The following is a 21,587-nucleotide window of genomic DNA, read 5'->3' as shown; positions in this document are numbered from 1 at the left end:
AACTGACTATCAGTATGATTGAGTTTGGGAAAATTTGAACGCGACTATGCATTGATCTTTATCACCCGTAATGTAAATGTTTATCGATCAAAAACGCAAAGCCAGATTTCAACATGATCTTGCCCCCAATAATACCATCAGCGCTCGCTCGTGTTTGTCAACGTTGGCTACACGATAACTCGTTCTATCCATTAAGCCAACTGAACATCTAATTACACAACCGCTAATTATTCTCAGCTATGATTAATTATCGTCTGGACACGATGGCGATCGTTTCTCATCGCCCAGAGGGTGATCGTGTATATACGAACCTTATACACACAGACTCATCACTCACACGTCCGCTGCTCTCTCAAGTTACATGTATTCATTACGCATAGATCACAGACAGCCCTCCTCCCACTTCCCAGTCCCCCTCGCATGCGCGCTGACGCCTCATCTTGCGCAGTGACGATATTTCAAGAGTGCCAGCCGGGAGTTTCTACACGATCTCGTGCTGAAGATGAAGGGGTCCATCTTCACTCCCCGGTGATCTCATCTGCAGAAGGGCGAAGTCGCGAGAGAGATGTTCATCATTGCAGACGGAATTCTCGAAGTGATCGGGTTAGTTACTGCCATAGAAATATAGAGATAATCTAGAAATAATAGAAATACATTATAGCAATATATATAATAGAATAGAATAGAAACATATAGGTTATCTATAATATTTCGATGGTTACTGCGCCAGATGCAGTGCCGCGTCTTCACTGTAAGGTTCGCCGATCTATTGGATCCCATCACGGCTTGACCACCGGCTAAATAATCGGGAATTTTTCCCATGGGTATTTTCCGCCGCGCCCATACCAAAATCCCATTGGTTTCCCGTGTGGCATTTTCCCGAAATTCCCATCGTTTTGCAGGAAATAACGGAGAGCGGGAGCAAAGGTCCATTAGCGCAAAGACATTATGGGGGGGGGGTCGTTGCTAATGGCATGCGCGGGCCGGTGTTGGCAAAATGCCCAGTCGAATAAACTGCGTACTTTTTGCATCGTGCGTGTGCCATGGAAAATGGTCATGTAGCTTATTCCCATCGTAGAAGAATCAAGGTCAAAGTTCCTTGCCTGTATTCTAGACTCATCACGTTGGCTCCGTTAAGCGTTAGTGTCAAGGGCGCATTTACTGCCTAACCTCAACTGCGCATGCGCTTACACTCAACTTGCTCCTAGCCACACCTAACACTTCACGTCCCCATAACGGAAAAGAATTTGTACGTGACTACGCGTTGAAGAAGCTAAATGAAATTACATCAGGAGTCTATCAATAAATAAAATAATAATTAGTCGTCTATCAATAAATATATTAATAAAATAAAAATAAAAATAATTACAAATTATTACAAACTATAAAAAAAAAAAAAAAATGGATGGACTGCATGCAGGTTAGGCGAGGGACAGTCATGTTTCATGCTGGGCATGAGCAGAGGCCGAGAGTGGTTGGATGCGGAGCAGGAGGAGGAGGAGGAAGTGGAGGAGGAGAGGAGGAAGAGCAGGAGGAGAGGAGGAAGGGGAGGAGGAGGAGAAGGAGGGGAGGAGAAGAGAGAGCAGGAGGAGGAGAAGGAAGGAAGAGAGGAGGAGAAGAGGAGCGAGAGGAGGCGGAGGGAGGAGAGGAGGAGGGGGAGGAGAGGAGGAGAAGCGGAGGAGCGAGGAAGGAAGGAGAGGAGGAGGAAGGAGGAAGGGGAGGAGAAGGAGAGGAGAAGAAGAGGAGGAGGAGGAAAAGAGCAGGAGGAGGAGGAGGAGGAAGAGGAAGGAGGAGGAGGAGAGGGAGAGGAAGAGGAGGAGGAGGGGGAGGAGGAAGAGGAGGGGGAGGAAGAGGAAGAGGAGGAGGGGGAGGGGGGAGAGACATCACATAAAGAGTGATGAAATACCCCACACATTCGCAGTTGAAATTATCGCTTTATTTTAATTTCATTTTATTTCGTGCTGCGCGCCCATCATCATTAACATTAATCATATAGCCCGCAGTGTCGCCAACTAGTCACCATTATCATTAAGCATTAATCATATAAGCCCGCAGTGTGCCAAACTAGTCACCATTATCACTTACATTAAACATATTAGGCCCGCAGTGTCGGCCAAACTAGTCACCATCATGCAGTTAACATTAAACACTATAGCCCGCAGTGTCGCTAAACTAGTCTACATCGTAAAATAGCATACTCATCACAACTTGCTGAATGACTCGTAACTAGACGACAGGCGGCCTATCGCGTATTGCTTCCGGCAATTTCCTCACATTTCCCTTAATTCCCGTTACATCCCTCACATTCCCGTCGATGTCACAGCATGTCGCCTCACATCCGTATCATGTCACACATTCCCTCCATTTCCCGCAACAATGTCACTACATTCGCCTACATTTTCCGCACGACGTCTACACTTTTCCTCACATTTCCTACATGTCCACACATTTCCAGTCACGATTCCCATACATGTCACACATTCCCTCACGATTCCCATACTGGTCCACATTCCCGTCACATTTCCATACATGTCACACATTCCCTCACAATTCCGTATACATGTCAGCACATTCCTTTACATTCCCGACATGTCACACTTTCCATCACATTCCCCTACATGTCACACATTCCCTCACATTCCGATACATTCACACATTCCCTCACATTTCCGCAACATGGTCACGACGCGAAACTGTCGCAAGTACGTCCTCGCCGCCTCCTTCTACGCGCGCGTATTAATTATAGATATATATATATATATATATACTATATATATATAGAGAGAGACGGAGAGGAGAGATGATCTCGATGGATATATTAATATAGATATCATAGCATATATATATAAAATAGGTATATATATATTTAGTATATATATATTATATATATATATATATAATATATATATAGTATAGTATATAAGCGAGAGCTAGAGAGGAGAGACAGAGAGATGAGAGAGAGAGAGTAGAGAGAGAGAGAGGAGAGGAGCTAGAGAGAGAGAGAAATCGACGAGAACGAGAGAGAGAGACGAGAGAGAGAGAGAGCGAGAGAGAGAGAAGAGATGACAGACGAGAGAAGATGAGAGGAGCAGAGAGACGATCGTCTCTGCGCTTTCACTGAGTCGGTCATATGCGCTTTCTCGCTGCTACTGTCGCGTTGTTTTTCGTCTGTGCCACAGGGAGACGCGCACGCTGCTCGACAGATTGATGCGCCCGGAGATTTCTTGGCAGATCGCGCATTCTGAATCTGGACTGCTGGACCTGAGACAGGTAGGCGGCCGCTCGCGAGAAACGCGAAAGTCGCGTCGAGTGATCTCACATGTGAACGACGTATCTTCGCGCACCCTTTTGTTCCGCCGACGGACGTTTGGCGAAACGCTTTGCGAGCTTTCTGTCTGAACTGGCCTGAGCGAATTTGTCTACCACAATGCGCCTCTGCATTAGAGCAAGTTGTCTAACCACCGGCAATATCCCCAATGTTAAACGCGGGCCCGGTTAAATTGACATTGCTTGAGATCATGATCAGTTCGTAGGCAGAATGACCGCATATGCTCGGCGAAAGCGTAATATATTACACGCACACACGACCAAGCACACGCATCACGCACGCACACACTAGCACACAGCACCACACACACACACAGCCACCACACACGACACACACACACACACGCACTTAGCACACACACGACCACACTGCACACACACACACACACACACACACACACACACACACACACACACACACACACACACGGACACACACACGACACACACATGGAATTCCGCATACGCTCTATAAATAACACAGCGGAAGAACATGTACATGTGAGGTTGAGCCTAAGAACTTATGTACGCTCTGCCGGTTTACAGGAACGCCATTTTTGTGCTATAATGAGCTCACTCTTACGCTTTCTAGCAGCTGGTAAATAAATTGCCGAAGCGTGAATGTGAAGGCCGCTGACCCACCTACGCCTTCGTATAGCAGTACATGCGATATCACTCGCCTATGAGGTCCGCTTGTAGCCCAAACGCGCAAGCGCCCCTATATCTTCGTATGTACTGACTAACCACCAATGAACGTACGTAATTAGTGGAGTAGTAGGTTATAGGAGTTATGTGAAGTTAGTTAGCATTAGAGTCTGCTATAGTTTATTTGCCTCAAATCAGTCAAAGCTAACTCAGTTATGATATAATTGTAATAGAAAAAGCATAGTACTGAAGCATATGTTCTACACGCGTGTTTTTAGAAGCTAGAAGTAATAGCGGTAATGAGTTTTATTGGTGAATAGCAGGCGCAGCGTCTGTGATTTTCCGGGGAGCTGCGTATTTAATAATATTAATCGGGTATTTAAGAGACCTAGCACGGCGTGTTGGATGTTTGTTAGCTGGCAAATTATATTTCTTGAGCATTACTAGTCATCTAACAATAGGCTCGTTAATCGATAGCACTCCAGACAATGTCTAGATGAGAGCAGACAGTTAACCTGGCTGAGGTCACGGGGTAGCATGGCGTGTACATTAATGCCGATCCTGGTCTGTGCTTCGTAGTACACAGTACACAGTACACAGTACATAGTACACAGTATATGGAACACTATACACGGTACAGGGTGCACAATACATAGTAAATACTACACGGAACACGGCACATTGTACACAGTACAACAGGACTAAAGGAAATATGACTATTGCGCTGAACGCACTGTTGATACACAGCATATTGTACACAGTACAACAGGACTAAAGGAAATACAACTATTGCCCGCTGATTGCAATGTTGATACACAGCATAAATAGGCACTAATAGGCACTAGGCAGCATAGGCAGCATAGGCAGCATAGGCACTAATAGTACACAGTACAACAGGACTAAAGGAAATACAACTATGAACGTATACTGAGCTATTTATTGTCTGGTTATCTCTGCATGCGCTCTTCCCGCTAGCTTGACAATGCTGATCGATCCAGCCGCGCAATATAGCAGCCATGCCCCGTCTAATGCTAGATATATATATATCTATATATATCAGGAGTGTATAATGACAAATTATGTCAATGACAATGATGTCATTATTAGCTCCTGATATATATATATATATACGTAGGCGTCTGCCAGCATGCCAGCGGCCGTGCTCAGCATGCCGCTCTGCTATAGATTGTAGGAAGATTGATTGATATTTAGGATATTTAGGATATTTAGGATATTTATTATAGAATAGATTGTAGGAAGAAGGAAGGCCTATGAAAACACGACTGGCCGTTTATAGTTACTGCCTCGTCCGCTGTCCTGTGATTCGATTTGCGCGCGAGTGTGAAGTGCGGCAATGATCATTGTAGCTGTAGAAGAGAGTCTCCTTTAGGTTTCCGATTATCTTCTCTCGCAGTCAAGTACGTATACAGGCACTCGTGCAAGTACGCACGCTCAACGTGCATGCACGCGAGGACATACATATGCGCGAACTGGCGCACGTTCACACACACGCACGAACGCACGCACGCATGCCCCACTCTCCTCTCTATCTATCTATCGTTGTCTGTAGCTCATTGCCCGTTTCCATCGGTTCCCTGAGATCTAGTTAAAGTGATTATTGACCGTCCCATTGGGCGGATGGGAAAGAATTATAGTCTTACTGCTTCTGCTAATCTTACAATCAGCTGAGGCACAAGTGCGCACGCACAATAAATTCCTATCGATACTCTCTTATACACACTTGCGCGCACGCACGCACGCACGCACGCACGCACGCACGCCCCACACATATACATATATACAGGAGTAAATAACAATAGATGATCTAGGAAATGATAGGAATAGAGAATCTATTATTATTCACTCCTGATATACATATATATATATATATATATATATATATAAATATATATATATATATATATAAATATAAGTACTCTCAAAAGATAACATATTCTTAAATACATAGCTGATAGCAACTTGTTCAGATGTTTGAGAACACAATCTTCGGGGCATTTGCATAACGTTGTGTCCGGTCAAAAACGAAAACGCGTACGTCGTTCGTGCTGGGTTTTCTCAAAGACGACAAAGTAGAATCGATGATTAGTAATACAACCAGGAATGAGGAACACTGTCAATAATTTTATGCGTTTTTTAAAAGGAATAACATACTATTTTTTATAGCCAGATAAGATTAAGATAACCTCCACAATATAACCCATATTAATTTTTATATATTTAACTGTTCTCCAGCATTGCAAAATCTGTACACGAAATGCTCTACGGTCGTTTATGATAAAGAAGAAAAATTGCATAGACAAATGCACACAAAATCAACACGTTTACCTATATATACGTGATGATAGAATTGTTCCGAAAATTGAAGAAAATTAATGAAAAACATCGATCAACATATAAGTAAGAGTATGTACAAATTTGTTCAAACGCTCTCCAGATATAATCGATGCTTCGATTATGTGCTATATGTACACTCGTTTCGTCTCTTACAGAGGAAGCGTCAATGGCGGTGGAGACATCCACTCTCTCGGTCTGCTGCCGGACAAACTCAAGACGGAGCTTGCACTACATGTTAACCTCAGCACGCTGAAGAAGGTCCGGTGAACGTTCTCTCCTATGCTAATTCGTGCCTATTCGTTACCATGGTAACATAACATGTGTGTCTAATCTGTGTCGGCGGCCTAAAGTCATTAAAACGCATAATAAATTGCGCAGAAAATAAGTAGATTTTTTCCGCGAGGGAGCTGGATGGACGGACGGGCTTCGGCTGAGATTTAATGAAAAGAATTTACATGCAGAAAATCAGTGCGGCGTGTTCCCGGGCGCGGTAATAATTATATGCATGGATATTAGTTTAGTTTAATTAGAGTATTATCTATAATAGTGCACGCCCACATGCACACGCATCATTATGATGAGAACGATTCAATATTAATACAGTGTTACACACCAATCCATAATATCAGCAGTATAGATAGTAGATAATATTAATAGTTTCCCTATTATCTACTTCTGATATTATCAGAAGTAAATAAACGTTTCACTCCTGATATTATATATATATATATATATATATAGATATATATATATAACACCTACGTAACCTACGTAAACCACAGCACTTGTACTGGGCGTATGTAAATTTTAGAGAGAGAGAGAGAGAGAGAGAGAGAGAGAGAGAGAGAGAGAGAGGAGAGAGATAGGGATTCCGCCGTCCCACGGTTAACAAAGCTACCGCATACCTACACCTTTGTGCGCACGCACGCACGCACGCACGCACGCACGCACGCACGCACGTATGAACAGAAGAACGGAGGAACAAGGAAATGAATGAACGACCGAACGCACGCACGCACGCACGCACGCACTCATGCACGCACGCACGCACGCACGCACGCATGAACAGAAGAACAAAAGAAAGAGGGAACGAATGAACGACCGAACGCACGCACTCACGTTATATGCGTGACTGTACGGAGGGACAACCGGACTGACCGACAGACCGATCGTGGGATAGACGGACTGACAGACAAATAGATAGATAGACATGTCGCAGCAAAAGACAGATAGATTGTTGTAAAAATCACGCAAATTATTTCCTGGTTTGCAGTCGATAATCAAAGAGTACGGTCGCATACGATTGATAGAAGCCAAGAAGCACAACATTCCGACCCCTACCGTTGTGGTCACTACTCTGGACGTGGTCAAAGATACTAGCCAGTCGTGCAGCTCGTCGTCGGCAGATGGCGCAACGAACGCAACCCAGAATGTTCAACCCTCCAACGCAGAGTCGGAGAGAGAGGGAGCCGCAGAAGTAGTGTGTGAGTCCACCAACAGGTATATTAGTGTCTTAATTCTACTGACAGACGCTCGTGCATCGAATTCAGTCTATAAGGAAGATCCAATATTCAAGAAATTTATTTGCAGTGAATGCATAATATGCACAGCGTACGGATATATGCATATATGAAGATTGTCAGATATAGGAATCTGTCAAGAGTACCTCATTTGCAAACGAAGCGCGGGAGTACCCACCCCGCTATCTCGCATGTCATCCAAGTCTGCCCCATTAAAAGATTAATCATCTATCAGACAGCTCAATCGTATGTTTACTATTGCTATGAACTGTAACAGAGCATAACTAAACTAGACGAAATAGGTCCAATTCAATCCAGCAGCCATGACACTAACAATAACGTGCAAATGACGAGATTTGAATATTTGCATTTAGCTTCTACCCAAAGGAAACGTTTCTCTCTGATTTTTCTTAGGCGTAACTTTCTCGACATCGTCCTGTCCTTAATATCTAAACCTTCCCAGAAATCAGGCAGACTCGTCTTCTACGACTAATCCTCGCGAGGACTCCTGGGAAGAGGTGACGTCACCTGCACCGCTGGCGAGCGTTGATGAAGAACACGAAGAATCGCCGAAAGATGTCGCTAGCGAAATCATCGAGTATACAGTCAAGGCCGTACACCAAAAGTTGGTGAGTTTACGTAAGAAGTTGGTGAGTTTTACGTGAGAAGTTGGTGAGTTTACTTGAAAAGTTGGTGAGTTTTACGTGAGAAGTTGGTGAGTTTTACGTGGGAAGTTGGTGAGTTTACTTGAGAAGTTGGCGAGTTTTTCCTGAGAAGTTGGTGAGTTTACGTGAGTAGTTGGTGAGTTTTACTTGAGAAGTTGGTAAGTTTACTTGAGAAGTCTGTGAGTTTACTTGAGAAGTTGGTGATTTTAGTTGAGTAGTTGGGTAGTTTTTGCTTGAGAAGTTGGTGAGTTTTATGTAAGAAGTTAGGGAGTTTACTTAGGAAATTCGTGGATTTACGTAAAAAGTTGGCGAGTTCACTTGAACAAGTGTCGCATTATTTTCCGTGGTCACACGAGCGGCTATATATGGCCACTCTATTGTTTCATCCATAACTATATCATATTGTATGTCCATATCATCCATATTGTATTTCCAATGTCAGCACTCACTGTACAGTGCTGCCACACACAGAAAAACCTATGACTATTTCTTGCCCTCACCTCATGATCTTATCAGCTGCTGCTATTGTGAAACCGAAACCGAAACCAATACTAAAACAGAGCATAACCAGGACCAGTTCAGAGGTACTACTCACTCTGAGTTCACAGTTTCAGTTCAGATGCTACGATCTCAGAATGCATTGTACCATTCCAAAGCTATGCATTTTCTGATTCAATAGAAAAATTCCTTAATTTCAATGTGCATGGTTGCGCGCCAAGCATTCACTAAACAATATCCAGTGGACACAGACCCCACTCGCTGGCCTGTCTCTATCTATACTATATATAGAATGTCTTTTATTCGTGGTATTACATGCTGTTATATAATAATAACTTTTTGTCATTTACACCAACCCATTCGTACATGAGTATTGCGTTTAGTTCACAATCGCACTACACTTGCCCCGACATTTCGATTTTGTCTATCGACGATAACTCGGTGCGTTATCGTCGCTTCCTTCGGCTGCCGAAGCCAGCAGACTGCACTCTTCTTTGTAAAGCATGCGTCTGTGAATTACCATAAATGCAGGATCTTTCGGTTTATAGATGCGTCTGCGATACAATGGCTGTCCGCCGAGCTTCCTGTTGTCTGATTCGCCCGTCTTTACACGCGCATATGTTTCAACGCGTATCGTAGTGACAAAAGTATTTATTTTTTTTTATCTTCATCATTGCGGAAAATTTGACATTGTGGAAAGCACTTTATATAGACACGTATCGGCGAAGGTACGATGTCAAATGGGATTTTTACGTGGTTGTTATGAAGCGTCATGTGAATATGTGACACTTCAGCACACGGATTAACTGTTCAACCAGTACTGAGTTCTATCTGTCTGTGCTCTGTGAGTTCTGTTTGGTCGATGCCGCCCTCGAGCTCTCTAACGCATCGAACTCCGCCAAACGAGTTTAATGAAAGGATTTGGTGCATTGAGCGCTGATGCGTCTCTTCTGAATTTCGAATAGGCTTTTTGTTCGTTCTCTCGCTCACCCGTAGGCTGTTATAAGGCACAACACGACTTTTAGACGCCCGCTTCTATTTTTCACATTTTAAATGATAACGATGGCGATACAGGTACTCGGCTGTGTCGTCTCATCACCAATAATAGAATTCTAGACGGCTCGAGGGGTTCGAAGGAGAAAATCGTATAATAAAGGACAAATACTGATAGAATTTCAAATCCGGCATGAATACAGATACCTTGCCCAAGGACGAATGTGAGTGGTGAGTATGGGAGTCAACGGGCTGGATAGCAAGAGGCAACATGCGTTTCAAATAAGTGGAAATCTGAGGATAGAATAGAGGGATAGGAAGGACCAGATCGATCAAGTCATGCGCGAGAAAGAGCGAGAAAGAGAAACAGAGAGAGAGAGAGAAGAGAAGATGAGTAAAGATCGAGAGGAAGAGAGAGAGAGTCTGCGCGCCAGAGAGAAGGAAAGGTAGATAGAAGAGAGAGAGAAGAGAGAGAAGAGAGAGAGAGGAGAGAGAGAGGAAAGCCATATTTAAACAGAGAGAGGGAGAGAGAGAGAGAGGAGAGAGAGAAGAGAGAGAGATCTTTTAGAGAGGAGAGAGAGAGAGAGAGAGAGAGAGAGAGAGAAGGAGCGAGCGAAAGAGTCAGGGTGGGGGCGACCTAAAAGGATAGCGAAGAAGGATAGACAGGCGGAGCGTACAAAACGTGAGAGTATAATGAGAAGAGAAAGAGAGAGGGGGCGAAAGGCGGAGAGAACGAAGTAAACGCATAAGAAAGAAAAGGGAGGAGAACAATAAAGATTTGCTGTTAGCGAGGATGTAACCAAATCGCTGCCTGAAACAATGAGTTCATTGTGAATCAAGACAAAAACAAGCTTTATCAGCTCGTTTTTCTAAATTAAAGTTTCGTGTTTACGTATTTTTACACTGCGGTGATGCCGCTAATGCTGTTAATATAGATAATTTAGATCACGCTAAACGTGGGCATTGAACAAAGAATACAGGCAGGCAGTTCTCGACTTCACGTCTCTAGAGATAAAGTTCTGGACTTCGTGTGTCTGAACACTAGCATCGCATTTATGCATTAGTCTCACCGTAAATTGAAATTACTGTGGACGCACTACCGGCGGGTGTATCGGCTGATTTTTCCGAGATGGCGGCGACACGGACACCGAAGCAGTGGTGTTTGAGTAAAATTGAAACTGTGAACTCTTTCGAGAATTGGAGACAGAACTTGCCAGATACATTATCGTTGGACGCAAATTTTGCCCAATTTCTCGGCGATGGCGTCCATTGGGAGAAAAATACACGTAATGCTCCACTCCAGTGGGTTTGTGGACGACGATGAAGACGTATCGGGGGCTCACCGACGTACAGCACACCAAAAAGTAAGCGTGCTTGAATTGATGCTGGGACAAGTGGCCAATTACTGCCCGGTTATATCTCGCAATACTATTGTGAAGAACTCTACTTCCATTGAAAACATATGGCAGACGATCCGTTTACATTTTGGATTCCAGTCAACAGACGCCCATTTTATTGACTTTGATTCTATCAAGCTAGAGCCAAACGAAAGACCAGAAGATTTGTATGAGAGACTTATGGCATTTGTTGATGACAATTTACTGAGTAGGGATATGAGAATTTCACATCATAACGAAGTACCAGATGAAGATGAGGAGCTTTCCTCGTCACTTGAGAACTTGACAGCGCTTACATGGTTGCGGCTTATCTACCCAGAACTTCCAACTACGATCACGTACATTGGCGTCTATAAAACCCAAAATATAACAAGCGTTGGACTCTTTGTTAGAGAAACTTCATACATCAGAGGATGCTATAGCTATGCGGGCCGATATATCCAACTCGACTAGATTAAGGTCGTTTCAACAATCAAGACAACCTTCCACTACAAGGCACGGTGTGACGAGGTTGTGCCCTTTGTGTAAAGAAGCTGGACGCCCCAGTAATCATTTTTTCAGCATGTGTACATTCCTACCTGCACAAGATAGAAAGTATATGGCAAGAGCTCGTCAAGTGCTTAGCCCATGTGACGCTGACGAGGTTGAAGATGAAGGGTGTGATCGTTATTTGGAAGACACTGTCAGCAGAGTTCAGATTCACCAGTCCCCATATCTTGCTGTGTTTTGTGCCCATCACCCAGTTCGTGTGACTATGGACTGTGGGGCAACTGGGAACATGATCCGTGCATCTACTGCTGTTCGCATAGGCGCCAACATTACTAGCAGTTCGCAGTTCGCTCACCAGGCTGATGGGTTATCCCCATTGAAAGTGATGGGGGGAGACTCGTTTGTTTTTCACTCGTGATGGACATAGACTTCATTTTGAAGGCTTGGTCGTGGAGAATTTGGACACGGATATTTTGGCGGGTGGGATTCATGGAACAAAATGATATTTCAATTCGACCGGCACAGTGACAAATTACTGTTGGCAATGATTCCGTTTTCAAATATGGCTCGCTACAGTCTCCGAGTGACAGACTGCATGTATTATTCGGAGAGCTCACGTGTTGAGTGCACCCATTCACACAACTACTGTTTGGCCTGGGGGGGGGGGTTCTTAGAAGTAAAGATTCCAGACGAACTATGCGATTCTGATGACTTGCTGGCTATTGAGCCCCACCGATGTGCTGAGAAACAGTCTGATCTCTGGCCTCAGCCTGGCTTAGTCTCGAGTGTATCTGGTGTGGTTCGCATACCAAATTTGGCGGGAGAACTCAATACATTTTGCCGCAATGAACACATTGCGACAGTGCGTGCAACAATGGCTGAGGAAGCATCCGACGTAGTCACGGCTCACAGGCCAACACAAGAGTCTGACACAACATCGGCGACACATCCATGTCTATCGTCGAACACTAGTCCCGGAGAGTCTACTGAGAGTTATTCGGATCAAGTGCAAGTTAATCCAGACAGTATACTAACGGGGGAGTGGAAGACAAAATTTACAGACGGTCTTCGGAAATATGACGACGTATTCAATCCCGTGTTCAAGGGTTACAACGGGGCAGTTGGACCATTTCAAGCAATAGTTAACATGAGCCCTGTACTTTCTCCACAGCGTAAGGGACGGACACACCAATATTCTCGCAATCAACTAGTTGAACTTCAGAATCAGTTCGACGATCTGGAGAAGATTGGTGTGTTCAAGCGACCGGAGGACATTGGAGTCTGTGTCGAGTATGTTAGCCCGTAATTTCTTGTAAAAAAACGTTGTGGCGGGTTTAGATTAGTCACAGCGTTTGCTGAGGTAGGTCGGTACAGTAAACCTCAACCGTCTTTGATGCCGGATGTCGATTCTACTCTGAGACAGATTGCCCGGTGGAGATATATTATTGTGACTGATCTTACGAAGGTCTTTCACCAGATTCCACTTTCCCGGGAGTCCATGCAGTATTGCGGTACTGTCACTCCGTTCAAGGGTGTTACAGTTTACGTTCATTCAGCCATGCGCATACCAGGTTCGGGAACAGCACTGGAGGAACTGACATGTCGGGTACTGGGCGACTTGGTAGAAGAAGGTGTGGTAGCCAAAGTGGCTGATGATTTGTATGTGGGAGGAAACACTCCTGAGGAGTTACTCGGTGCATGGGAAAGGGTGCTGTCTGCCTTACAGAAGTGCAGCTTGAATTTGTCTGCATCCAAAACGGTTATCGCTCCAAAACGGATGTCAATTTTGGGGTGGATTTGGGAACTGGGTACTATTCGTACTAGCCCACATCGTGTTGCTGCTCTATCTGCGTGTTGTGCCCATACTCAGGTGTCAGGTCTGCGTTCCTTCATTGGTGCGTTTAAAGTCCTCGCCAGGGTAATTCAGGGCAGTGCATCCCTGTTAGCTCCGTTGGATGACGCAGTTGCGGGACGAGAATCAAAAGAATTGATTATGTGAACCGATGACCTACATAGTGCCTTCAAGAAGGCCCAGGATGCATTAGGTACTACTCGCTCCATTACTCTACCCAGGGCAGAGGATCAACTCTGGATTGTTACAGATGGGTCAGTCAAGAGATATGGTCTGGGGCCACCGTGTATGCTACCCGCGGGTCTAAGGTGTTACTCGCCGGGTTCTTTAGTGCAAAAGTACGCAAAAACCAAGTGAACTGGTTACCATGTGAAATCTAGGCTTTGTCGATTGCCGCTTTCATAAAACATTTCAGTGAGTACGTTATTCAGTCTTCTTTAAACGCATGTGTTTTCACTGACAGCAAACCGTGTGTGCAGGCATATGAGAAGCTGTGTAGGGGTCAGTTCTCTGCCAGTCCCAGAGTTCTGTCATTCTTGTCTACGGCTAGTCGGTATCAGATGTCAGTCAGATACGTTAGCGGGTCAGCCATATTACCATCAGACTTCGCTAGTCGTAACGCACCAAAGTGTGAGAATCCTGCATGTCAAGTCTATTCATTTGTTCAACAAATTGAGGACTCCGTTGTGCGTCACGTGTCTACAAAGGAAGTTTTGGATGGGTCTGTCAAAATGCCGTTCACTAGTAGGTCTGCTTGGTTAGCTATTCAGTCAGAATGTGCTAATTCGCGCCGTACATGCGCTCATCTGCGTCAGGGCTCACAAATGTCAAAGACGTAAAACGTTACTTAGGCATAGCTACCCTGTCTAGAGATGGTTTACTTGTAGTGAACGTGAGGTACCATTGTCCCCGTCTCGTGAGTGTATTGGAAGTGAAGTGAAAGCTTCCTTACTGCTCTGCATATCAAGTTGGGCCATCCCTCTGCTTACCAGTTGAAATCCGTTGCTTAACGATATTTCTACGCTTTGGGTCTGGGCAAAACGATAGGGCAGGTCACGCAGGGTTGTCATCAGTGTGCTTCTCTCAAGAAATTTCCACAAATGACCAGTGAACAGAATACATGCGATCCACCTGAATGTGTAGGGTATTTGTTTGCTGCGGATGTCATCAGATGTGAGCGTCAGATGATTCTGATGGTTCGAGAGTATGTTACATCTTATACCGTGGCCACATTTGTGGAAAACAAACGTCATGAAACGCTTAGGGATGCGATATTGCAGTTGTGTATAAGGTTACGTCCTCTTGAGAGACCCCCTGCTGTTGTGCGAACGGATCTGGCACCTGGTTTTGCCGCACTGGTTAATGATGAACTCCTGTCACGCCATCACATTACGTTGGAGTTAGGTAGAACCAAGAATGTAAACAAAAACCCGGTAGCCGAAAAAGCGATACAGAAATTGAAAGAGGAAATTTTAAGTCAAGATTCCTCTTGCCGTGCTGTTTCGCCTGTCATGTTATCGATTGCTGTTGCACGATTGAATACCCGGTTGAGAAATAGCGTGACCAGTTCACCCACAAACAGATAACTATTGACGACAGCCAAATCATACTACGTCAACATGAGTTGAGGTGTTCAAACCACCCATTAAGTAAAAAATCGAACACACAAAGTGGACTTGCTCCCCGATCGGGGCATATTGGGATTGGTGATCCGGTGTATTTGCGATCGGATCGCAATAAGTCACATGCTCGTGATAGGTATCTGGTTGTGAACATTGGGGGAAGTTAGTGTAGTATTAGAAAGTTTGCCGGTTCCCAACTTCGTCGCCAATCATATAGGGGCAGACAGTCTGACTGTTATAAAGTTCCTGTTGTCAAGAGTGGACGACATTCTTCTCCTGCGGATGTCGACTCATCCGATGAAGACGACGATAACGAGGAAAATGTTGGTCAAGGCTCCGGTGATCCTCCAGGCTCCGGTGATCCTCCAGACCCCCCCCCCGAGATTCCCAGCGTTATAAAAACCCCGCCGACTCTAGATAGAGGTTCTCCAGATTCTACGTACATTCCTGGTGTCGTGAATATCCCAGTACCTCCAGGGGGGTCTGTCGCATTGTGTGAATTCAGATGTAGTTGATCATTGTCTCGAGGGAGGCCGACCAAGGCGCGAGCGACGATATTTGTACTCATCAACATGTGCTTCCTTATGTGTTTACGTGGTTACTGGTAGCGCGTATAATTCTGGTATGATGGAAGTATTGCGGTAAGTTGGAAGTAGGGCTGTGTGTGTGACTGGTGATGCTAAGCTCTCTGATGGGGTGACTGTAGTATAACTTTGGACTGACCAAATATACACATTACGGTATATTGCGTATCCTGTATGGACATGACCATTACAAGGTTATTGATCGGCAAAGTTGGTGAATTTGTCATTTATCACCTCTAATGTTTAATTTATACATGTACGATGGTGGCTTGTAAAGTACATGTAGATATTCTTTTGAGTTGGTTTAATTATAATTGAAAAGAAGAGTGGCGCCAGGGAGTCACTACAGGAAGTTACGTGCATAGACAATACCGTATGTTGTCTCGACGTGTACTACGCGTGCGCGACTGCGCGTATGTTGTCACTTCCTCCTTCGTGTCGGGTCGAGCAATAAACTTGACGTGTAGTCTGGCGTGGCTAAGTCTGGTGTTCTTTCGACTATAATAGCGTAGCTAAATGAAAAATTGAGCTCCTCATTCTATTTTACCGACCGACCGACCGACCGACCGACCGACCGACCGACCGACCGACCGACCGACCGACCAACTGACTATCAGTATGATTGAGTTGGAAAATGTGAACGCGACTATGCATTGATCTTTATCCCCCGTAATGTAAATGTTCATCGATCAAAACGCAAAGCCAGGTTTCAACATGATCTTGCCCCCACATAATACCATCAGCGCTCGCTCGTGTTTGTCCAACGTTGGCTACACGATATCGCTCTATCCATTAAGCCACTGAACATCTAATTACACAACCGCTAATTATTCTCAGCTATGATTAATTCATCGTCTGGACACGCTGGCGATCATTTCTCAACGCCCAGAGGGTGATCGTATATACGAACCTTATACACACAGACTCATCACTCACACGTCCGCGTGCTCTCTCAAGTTACATGTATTCATTAACGCATAGATCACAGACAGCCCTCCACCCACTTCCCAGTCCCCCTCGCATGCGCGCTGACGCCTCATCTTGCCGCAGGTGACGATATTTCAAGAGTGCCAGCCGGAGTTTCTACACGATCTCGTGCTGAAGATGAAGGGGTCCATCTTCACTCCCGGTGATCTCATCTGCAGGAAGGGCGAAGTCGCGAGAGAGATGTTCATCATTGCAGACGGAATTCTCGAAGTGATCGGGTTAGTTACTGCCATAGAAGTAATAGAGATAATCTAGAATATAATAGAAATATATTATAGCAATATATATAATAGAATAGAATAGAAATATATAGGTTATCTATAACATTTCTATGGTTACTGCGCAGATGCAGTGCCGCGTCTCTACACTGTAAGGTTCGCGATCTATTGGATCCCATCACGCTGACCACCGCTAAATAATTGGGAAGTCTTCCCATGGGTTATTTTCCAGCCGCGCCCATACCAAAATCCCATTGGTTTCCCGTGGTGGCATTTTCCCGAAATTCCCATCGTTTTGCCGGAAATAACGGAGAGCGGGAGCAAAGGTCCATTAGCGCAAAGACATTATGGGGGGAGTGGTTGTTTGCTAATGGCATGGCGGGCGGTGCTGGCAAAATGCTCAGTCGAATAAACTGGTACTTTTTGCATCGTGCGTGTTGCCATGGAAAATGGTCATGTAGCTTATTCCCATCGTAGAAGAATTATGGTCAAAGTCCCTTGCCTGTATTCATAGACTCATCACGTTGGCTCCGTTGGGGGTTAGTGTCAAGGGCGCATTTTCTGCCCAACCTCAACTGCGCATGCGCTTACACTCAACTTGCTCCTACCCACACCTAACACTTCACGTCCCCATAACGGGAAAAGAATTTGTACGTGACTACGCGTTGAAGAAGCTAAATGAATTACATCAGGAGTCTATCAATAAATAAAATAATAATTAGTCGTCTATCAATAAAATATTTAATAAAATAAAAATAAAAATAATACAAATTATACAAACTATAAAAAAAAAAAAAATGGATGGACTTCTGATTACATGCAGGTTAGGCGAGGGACAGTCATGTTTCATGGCTGGGCATGAGCAGAGGCCGAGAGTTGGTTGGATGCGGAGCAGGAGGAGGAGGAGGAAGTAGAGGAGGAGGAGGAGGAGGAAGCGCAGGAGGAGGAGGAGGAAGGGGAGGAGGAGGAGAAGGAGGGGGAGGAGAAGGAAGAGCAGGAGGAGGAGAAGGAAGGAGAGAAGGAGGAGGAGGAAGGAAAGGAAGAGGAGGAGGAGGGGAGGAGGAGGAGGGGGAGGAAGAGGAGGAGGAAGGGGAGGAGGAAGAGAAGGAGGGAGAGGAGGAGGAGGAGGAGGAAGGGGAGGAGAAGGAGGAGGAGGAAGAAGAGGAGGAGGAGGAAAAAGAGTACACACACACACACACACACACACACACACACACACACACACACACACACACACACACTTGTAAAAGATATTATCCTGCGTCATGATCAACTACATAATAGCGAATTTTAAGCGGAAATTTGATTAATGCCAAACTGCGAAATTCGATATATTACGGAGATAATAACAACGAGATTATAACAAAGCGATTAAGTGAAAAGCGTTTCATATAACCAGGAGTAGATAATAGGTATTTTGAAGTCACACTCCTTCCCTATTATCTACTCTTGATATAACCTAACGATAATTTCTTTGCACGTACGTTTCAGATGTGTCACAACTACTGATGAACAATGGATGGTATCGACTGCGAACGCTAACTATATTGCCTATGCAATTAATTGAAGTCTACGTTAGACGCCTTGTGTGCTGACGTTAACGACAGTTAAAAAAAAACCAAGCTATAAATATTTAACAAGTAGCAATTTTGTTTCTCTCGATTGTATATGATACTTTCTACAATACGGCTCGTTTTGGGTATGTTACAGCAGGGGTAGATATAATGACAAAGGGGTTGTGATTATCTATCTCTGATCATATAGGTATCGGACGGGTTAACACGGCGTTTGTTATCATGAGATTTGAATCTTTTCTGCGTCGTTTCCCTCATAATATTATGTAAATAGATTAATATCTGTCCGCTAGTCGACCGGTTACTTGCCCATCATAGGTGCTTTTTAGGAAATGTAAATACGAAATAATAAATTATAGATATAAGTCGATAGTATACGCGCGATTCGCCGTATGTGTATAGATGATGTCATTTGGTCTGTGTACAGAAGGTTTATAACAGCTAGGATGCCAGCTATTCAAAGTTTTAATGACGGTAGTTACTTAATATAATGTCACATGTATATTGTCCTATCACATGCCCCTTTAGTGCGATACAGCTTGACGACTGATATAATCGACATGATGCATTATTTAGAATATTGCTTTCATTTGTTCCTTCTTTCCGGTATTCATGGCTTTAGATTCCAATTTGGCTGTTGATGGGAAATCACTGCACAAATCAGTTCTCGAAAAATAGATCTTATCGGTATGGTGAAGAAGCTCTATCTATCTAGAATCTAGAATGTATCTATATGACTTAGTCGTGGTTATCTGTACTGATTTTGCTAACTTTTTAAATACAGCGATGATGATTGTGAGCTAACTATACTTATGTGTATTATTTACATCTCTCTCCCCTCTTTCTGCCTCTCTCTCACAATTACCCCCTCCATTTGCTCCCCTCTCGCTCTCTATTTCAATATACATTATATCATTCAATTGACCATTGAGTTGCAATGTTTGTTGTGTCAAACTGTAAACAGGGCTCACCACAGACATATTCTAGAGTGAATCAATTTAATGCCTATATATAACCAGCAGCCTTTAAAGGAAGTTATAATGCAACGCTACATTCTGGTTAGCATTCACATTTATTTTCGACAAATTCTGAGTACCGCGCGTCGTTTGTGGATGGACTTTCTCTCGACCGTGTACAATATTAGGCTAGATCACATTAACCCAAGCCACATTAAACTAGCCGAGTGAAATTGTGCATTAATTCACATTAATTATATGTATAATATGTTATAATATTTTTATATTAATATGTACTGTAATATAAACTGTAATCTGGTTAACCATATATTTTCGGGATTTTACGACGATAGCAAAAGTGCCATGGTTAAAAATGACAATTTTATCAAAGATCTTTTTGAATGGCATTCATTTGCATCGACGAACAAACTATTATATGCGTGGAAATCGGTAATATCAACTCCTAAACGCATCGTTATATCGTCACGAAGGCGCACCCCCACTCAGCCTCGTCGTAAATACCCACCATAGTAAATAACACCTGCGGTCTATCTTAATTAACTTCGTCGTATAACTTTCGTCGTGAGTTAAAGATAGCTTTCCTCGAACTTACCACGTAAATGTTTGTAACAAACCACTGTAAAAACGTAAGTAAATAACTCACTACACTTTAACTGAACGTTAGCTTTGAAAATAATTCATTATTGCCTGATTTTATGTTTGCCGCTTCAAAGTTCGAGGGAAGCTACCTTTAACTCGCTTATTGTATTCCCGCTGATCATTGACGAGGGTTAATTCGGTTACGATGTAGTCTAGTTGATAATTGACGTGACTTAACCCTAGGTAAAGAGGCCAACTGATTGCCGACGTTGATTGAAAGTTAAAGAAGATGCGTTCCATGTAACACCGAATACGATTAACCCGGCTAAGCTATGAACCAAAATTCGACCGAATGCCCACTAAACATAGCACGCCCTCTTGCGATAGACATTGTATAGTTGGAATTGTTCTTCGTCGTTTTGTCTGTGCAAAAACAGCGAGACAGACACATATAACCACCACTAGGTGGCGTACTGCTTGGCACTAAGTAAGTAACACATGCTTAAACGCGTCTACCAGCCGCTGACGTAGGTGTTGACACAGACCCTGACGCAAGCGCTTTCATCGGTGCTGACGCAAGCGCTGACGCAGGTGCGGACGTAGGCGCTAACATAGATGCTGACGCAGACCCTGACATAGATGCTGACGCAGGCGTTGATGCAGGTGCGGACGCAGGCGCTGACGCAGGTGCTGACGCAGACACGGACATAAGTGCTGACTCCGGCGCTGATGCAGGTGCTGACGAAGATGCTGACGCAGATGCTGACGCAGGTGCTGACGCAGACGCTGACGTAGATGCTACGCAGGCGCTAACACGTAGGTGCGGACGCAGCCGCTTACATAAGCGCTGACGCAGGCACTAAAATAGGTGCGGACGCAGATGCTGATGCATGCAGGTGCTGACGTAGGCGCTGACGTAGACGCTGACGCAGATGCTGACGCGGACGTTAGAAGCGTACGGGGTTGGCGGCGCGTTTGCGCTTCGCCTTCGCGTAGGCGTCGTCCGACTCGTAGAAACTTTGCATGCAGGCGCGGCAGCTGACAATGAGCAACACAACGACGACGGCGCCGCCGACGATGCCCAGAGCGTAGTAGATGGTGTCGGTGGCCGCCTGCTGCGGGCTGGGAGGGGTCGCTGGCGCCGTCGCGTTGGCCGGTTCCTGCGAAATGGCGAGTGTTAATCGATAGAGAGAGAGAGGGGGGGGGGGAGACGAGAGAGAGAGAGAGAGAGGGGGGGCAAGAGAAAGAGAGAGAGAGAGATAGGGAGAAAGACAGATAGATAGATAGATAGATAGATAGATAGAT

General features: G+C 44.6%; 1 protein-coding gene and 1 long non-coding RNA gene across 2 annotated transcripts in view; one reads left to right on the top strand and one right to left on the bottom strand.

The window, feature by feature from the left end:
- Positions 1-17,353, top strand: part of LOC106808987 (cyclic nucleotide-gated cation channel alpha-3-like) — a 67,176-nt gene extending 49,823 nt beyond the window's left edge. Inside the window, exons 9-11 of the mRNA XM_014811925.1 lie at positions 6,483-6,585; positions 16,998-17,152; positions 17,281-17,353. Of these exons, the coding sequence (XP_014667411.1) occupies positions 6,483-6,585; positions 16,998-17,152; positions 17,281-17,353 (331 nt within the window). The remainder of the gene's footprint in view (positions 1-6,482; positions 6,586-16,997; positions 17,153-17,280) is intronic.
- A 2,408-nt stretch (positions 17,354-19,761) lies between these two features.
- LOC106808988 overlaps positions 19,762-21,587 on the bottom strand; it is a 2,895-nt gene continuing 1,069 nt past the window's right edge. Inside the window, exon 2 of the long non-coding RNA XR_001393829.1 lies at positions 19,762-21,442. This is a non-coding gene — a long non-coding RNA (uncharacterized LOC106808988). The remainder of the gene's footprint in view (positions 21,443-21,587) is intronic.

This window comes from Priapulus caudatus, unplaced genomic scaffold (assembly GCF_000485595.1).
Source record: "Priapulus caudatus unplaced genomic scaffold, Priapulus_caudatus-5.0.1 Scaffold320, whole genome shotgun sequence".
NCBI classification, from domain to species: Eukaryota; Metazoa; Priapulida; class Priapulimorpha; order Priapulimorphida; family Priapulidae; genus Priapulus; species Priapulus caudatus.
Note: the sequence above shows the minus strand (reverse complement) of the source record. Positions and strands in the feature narration are given on the sequence as shown.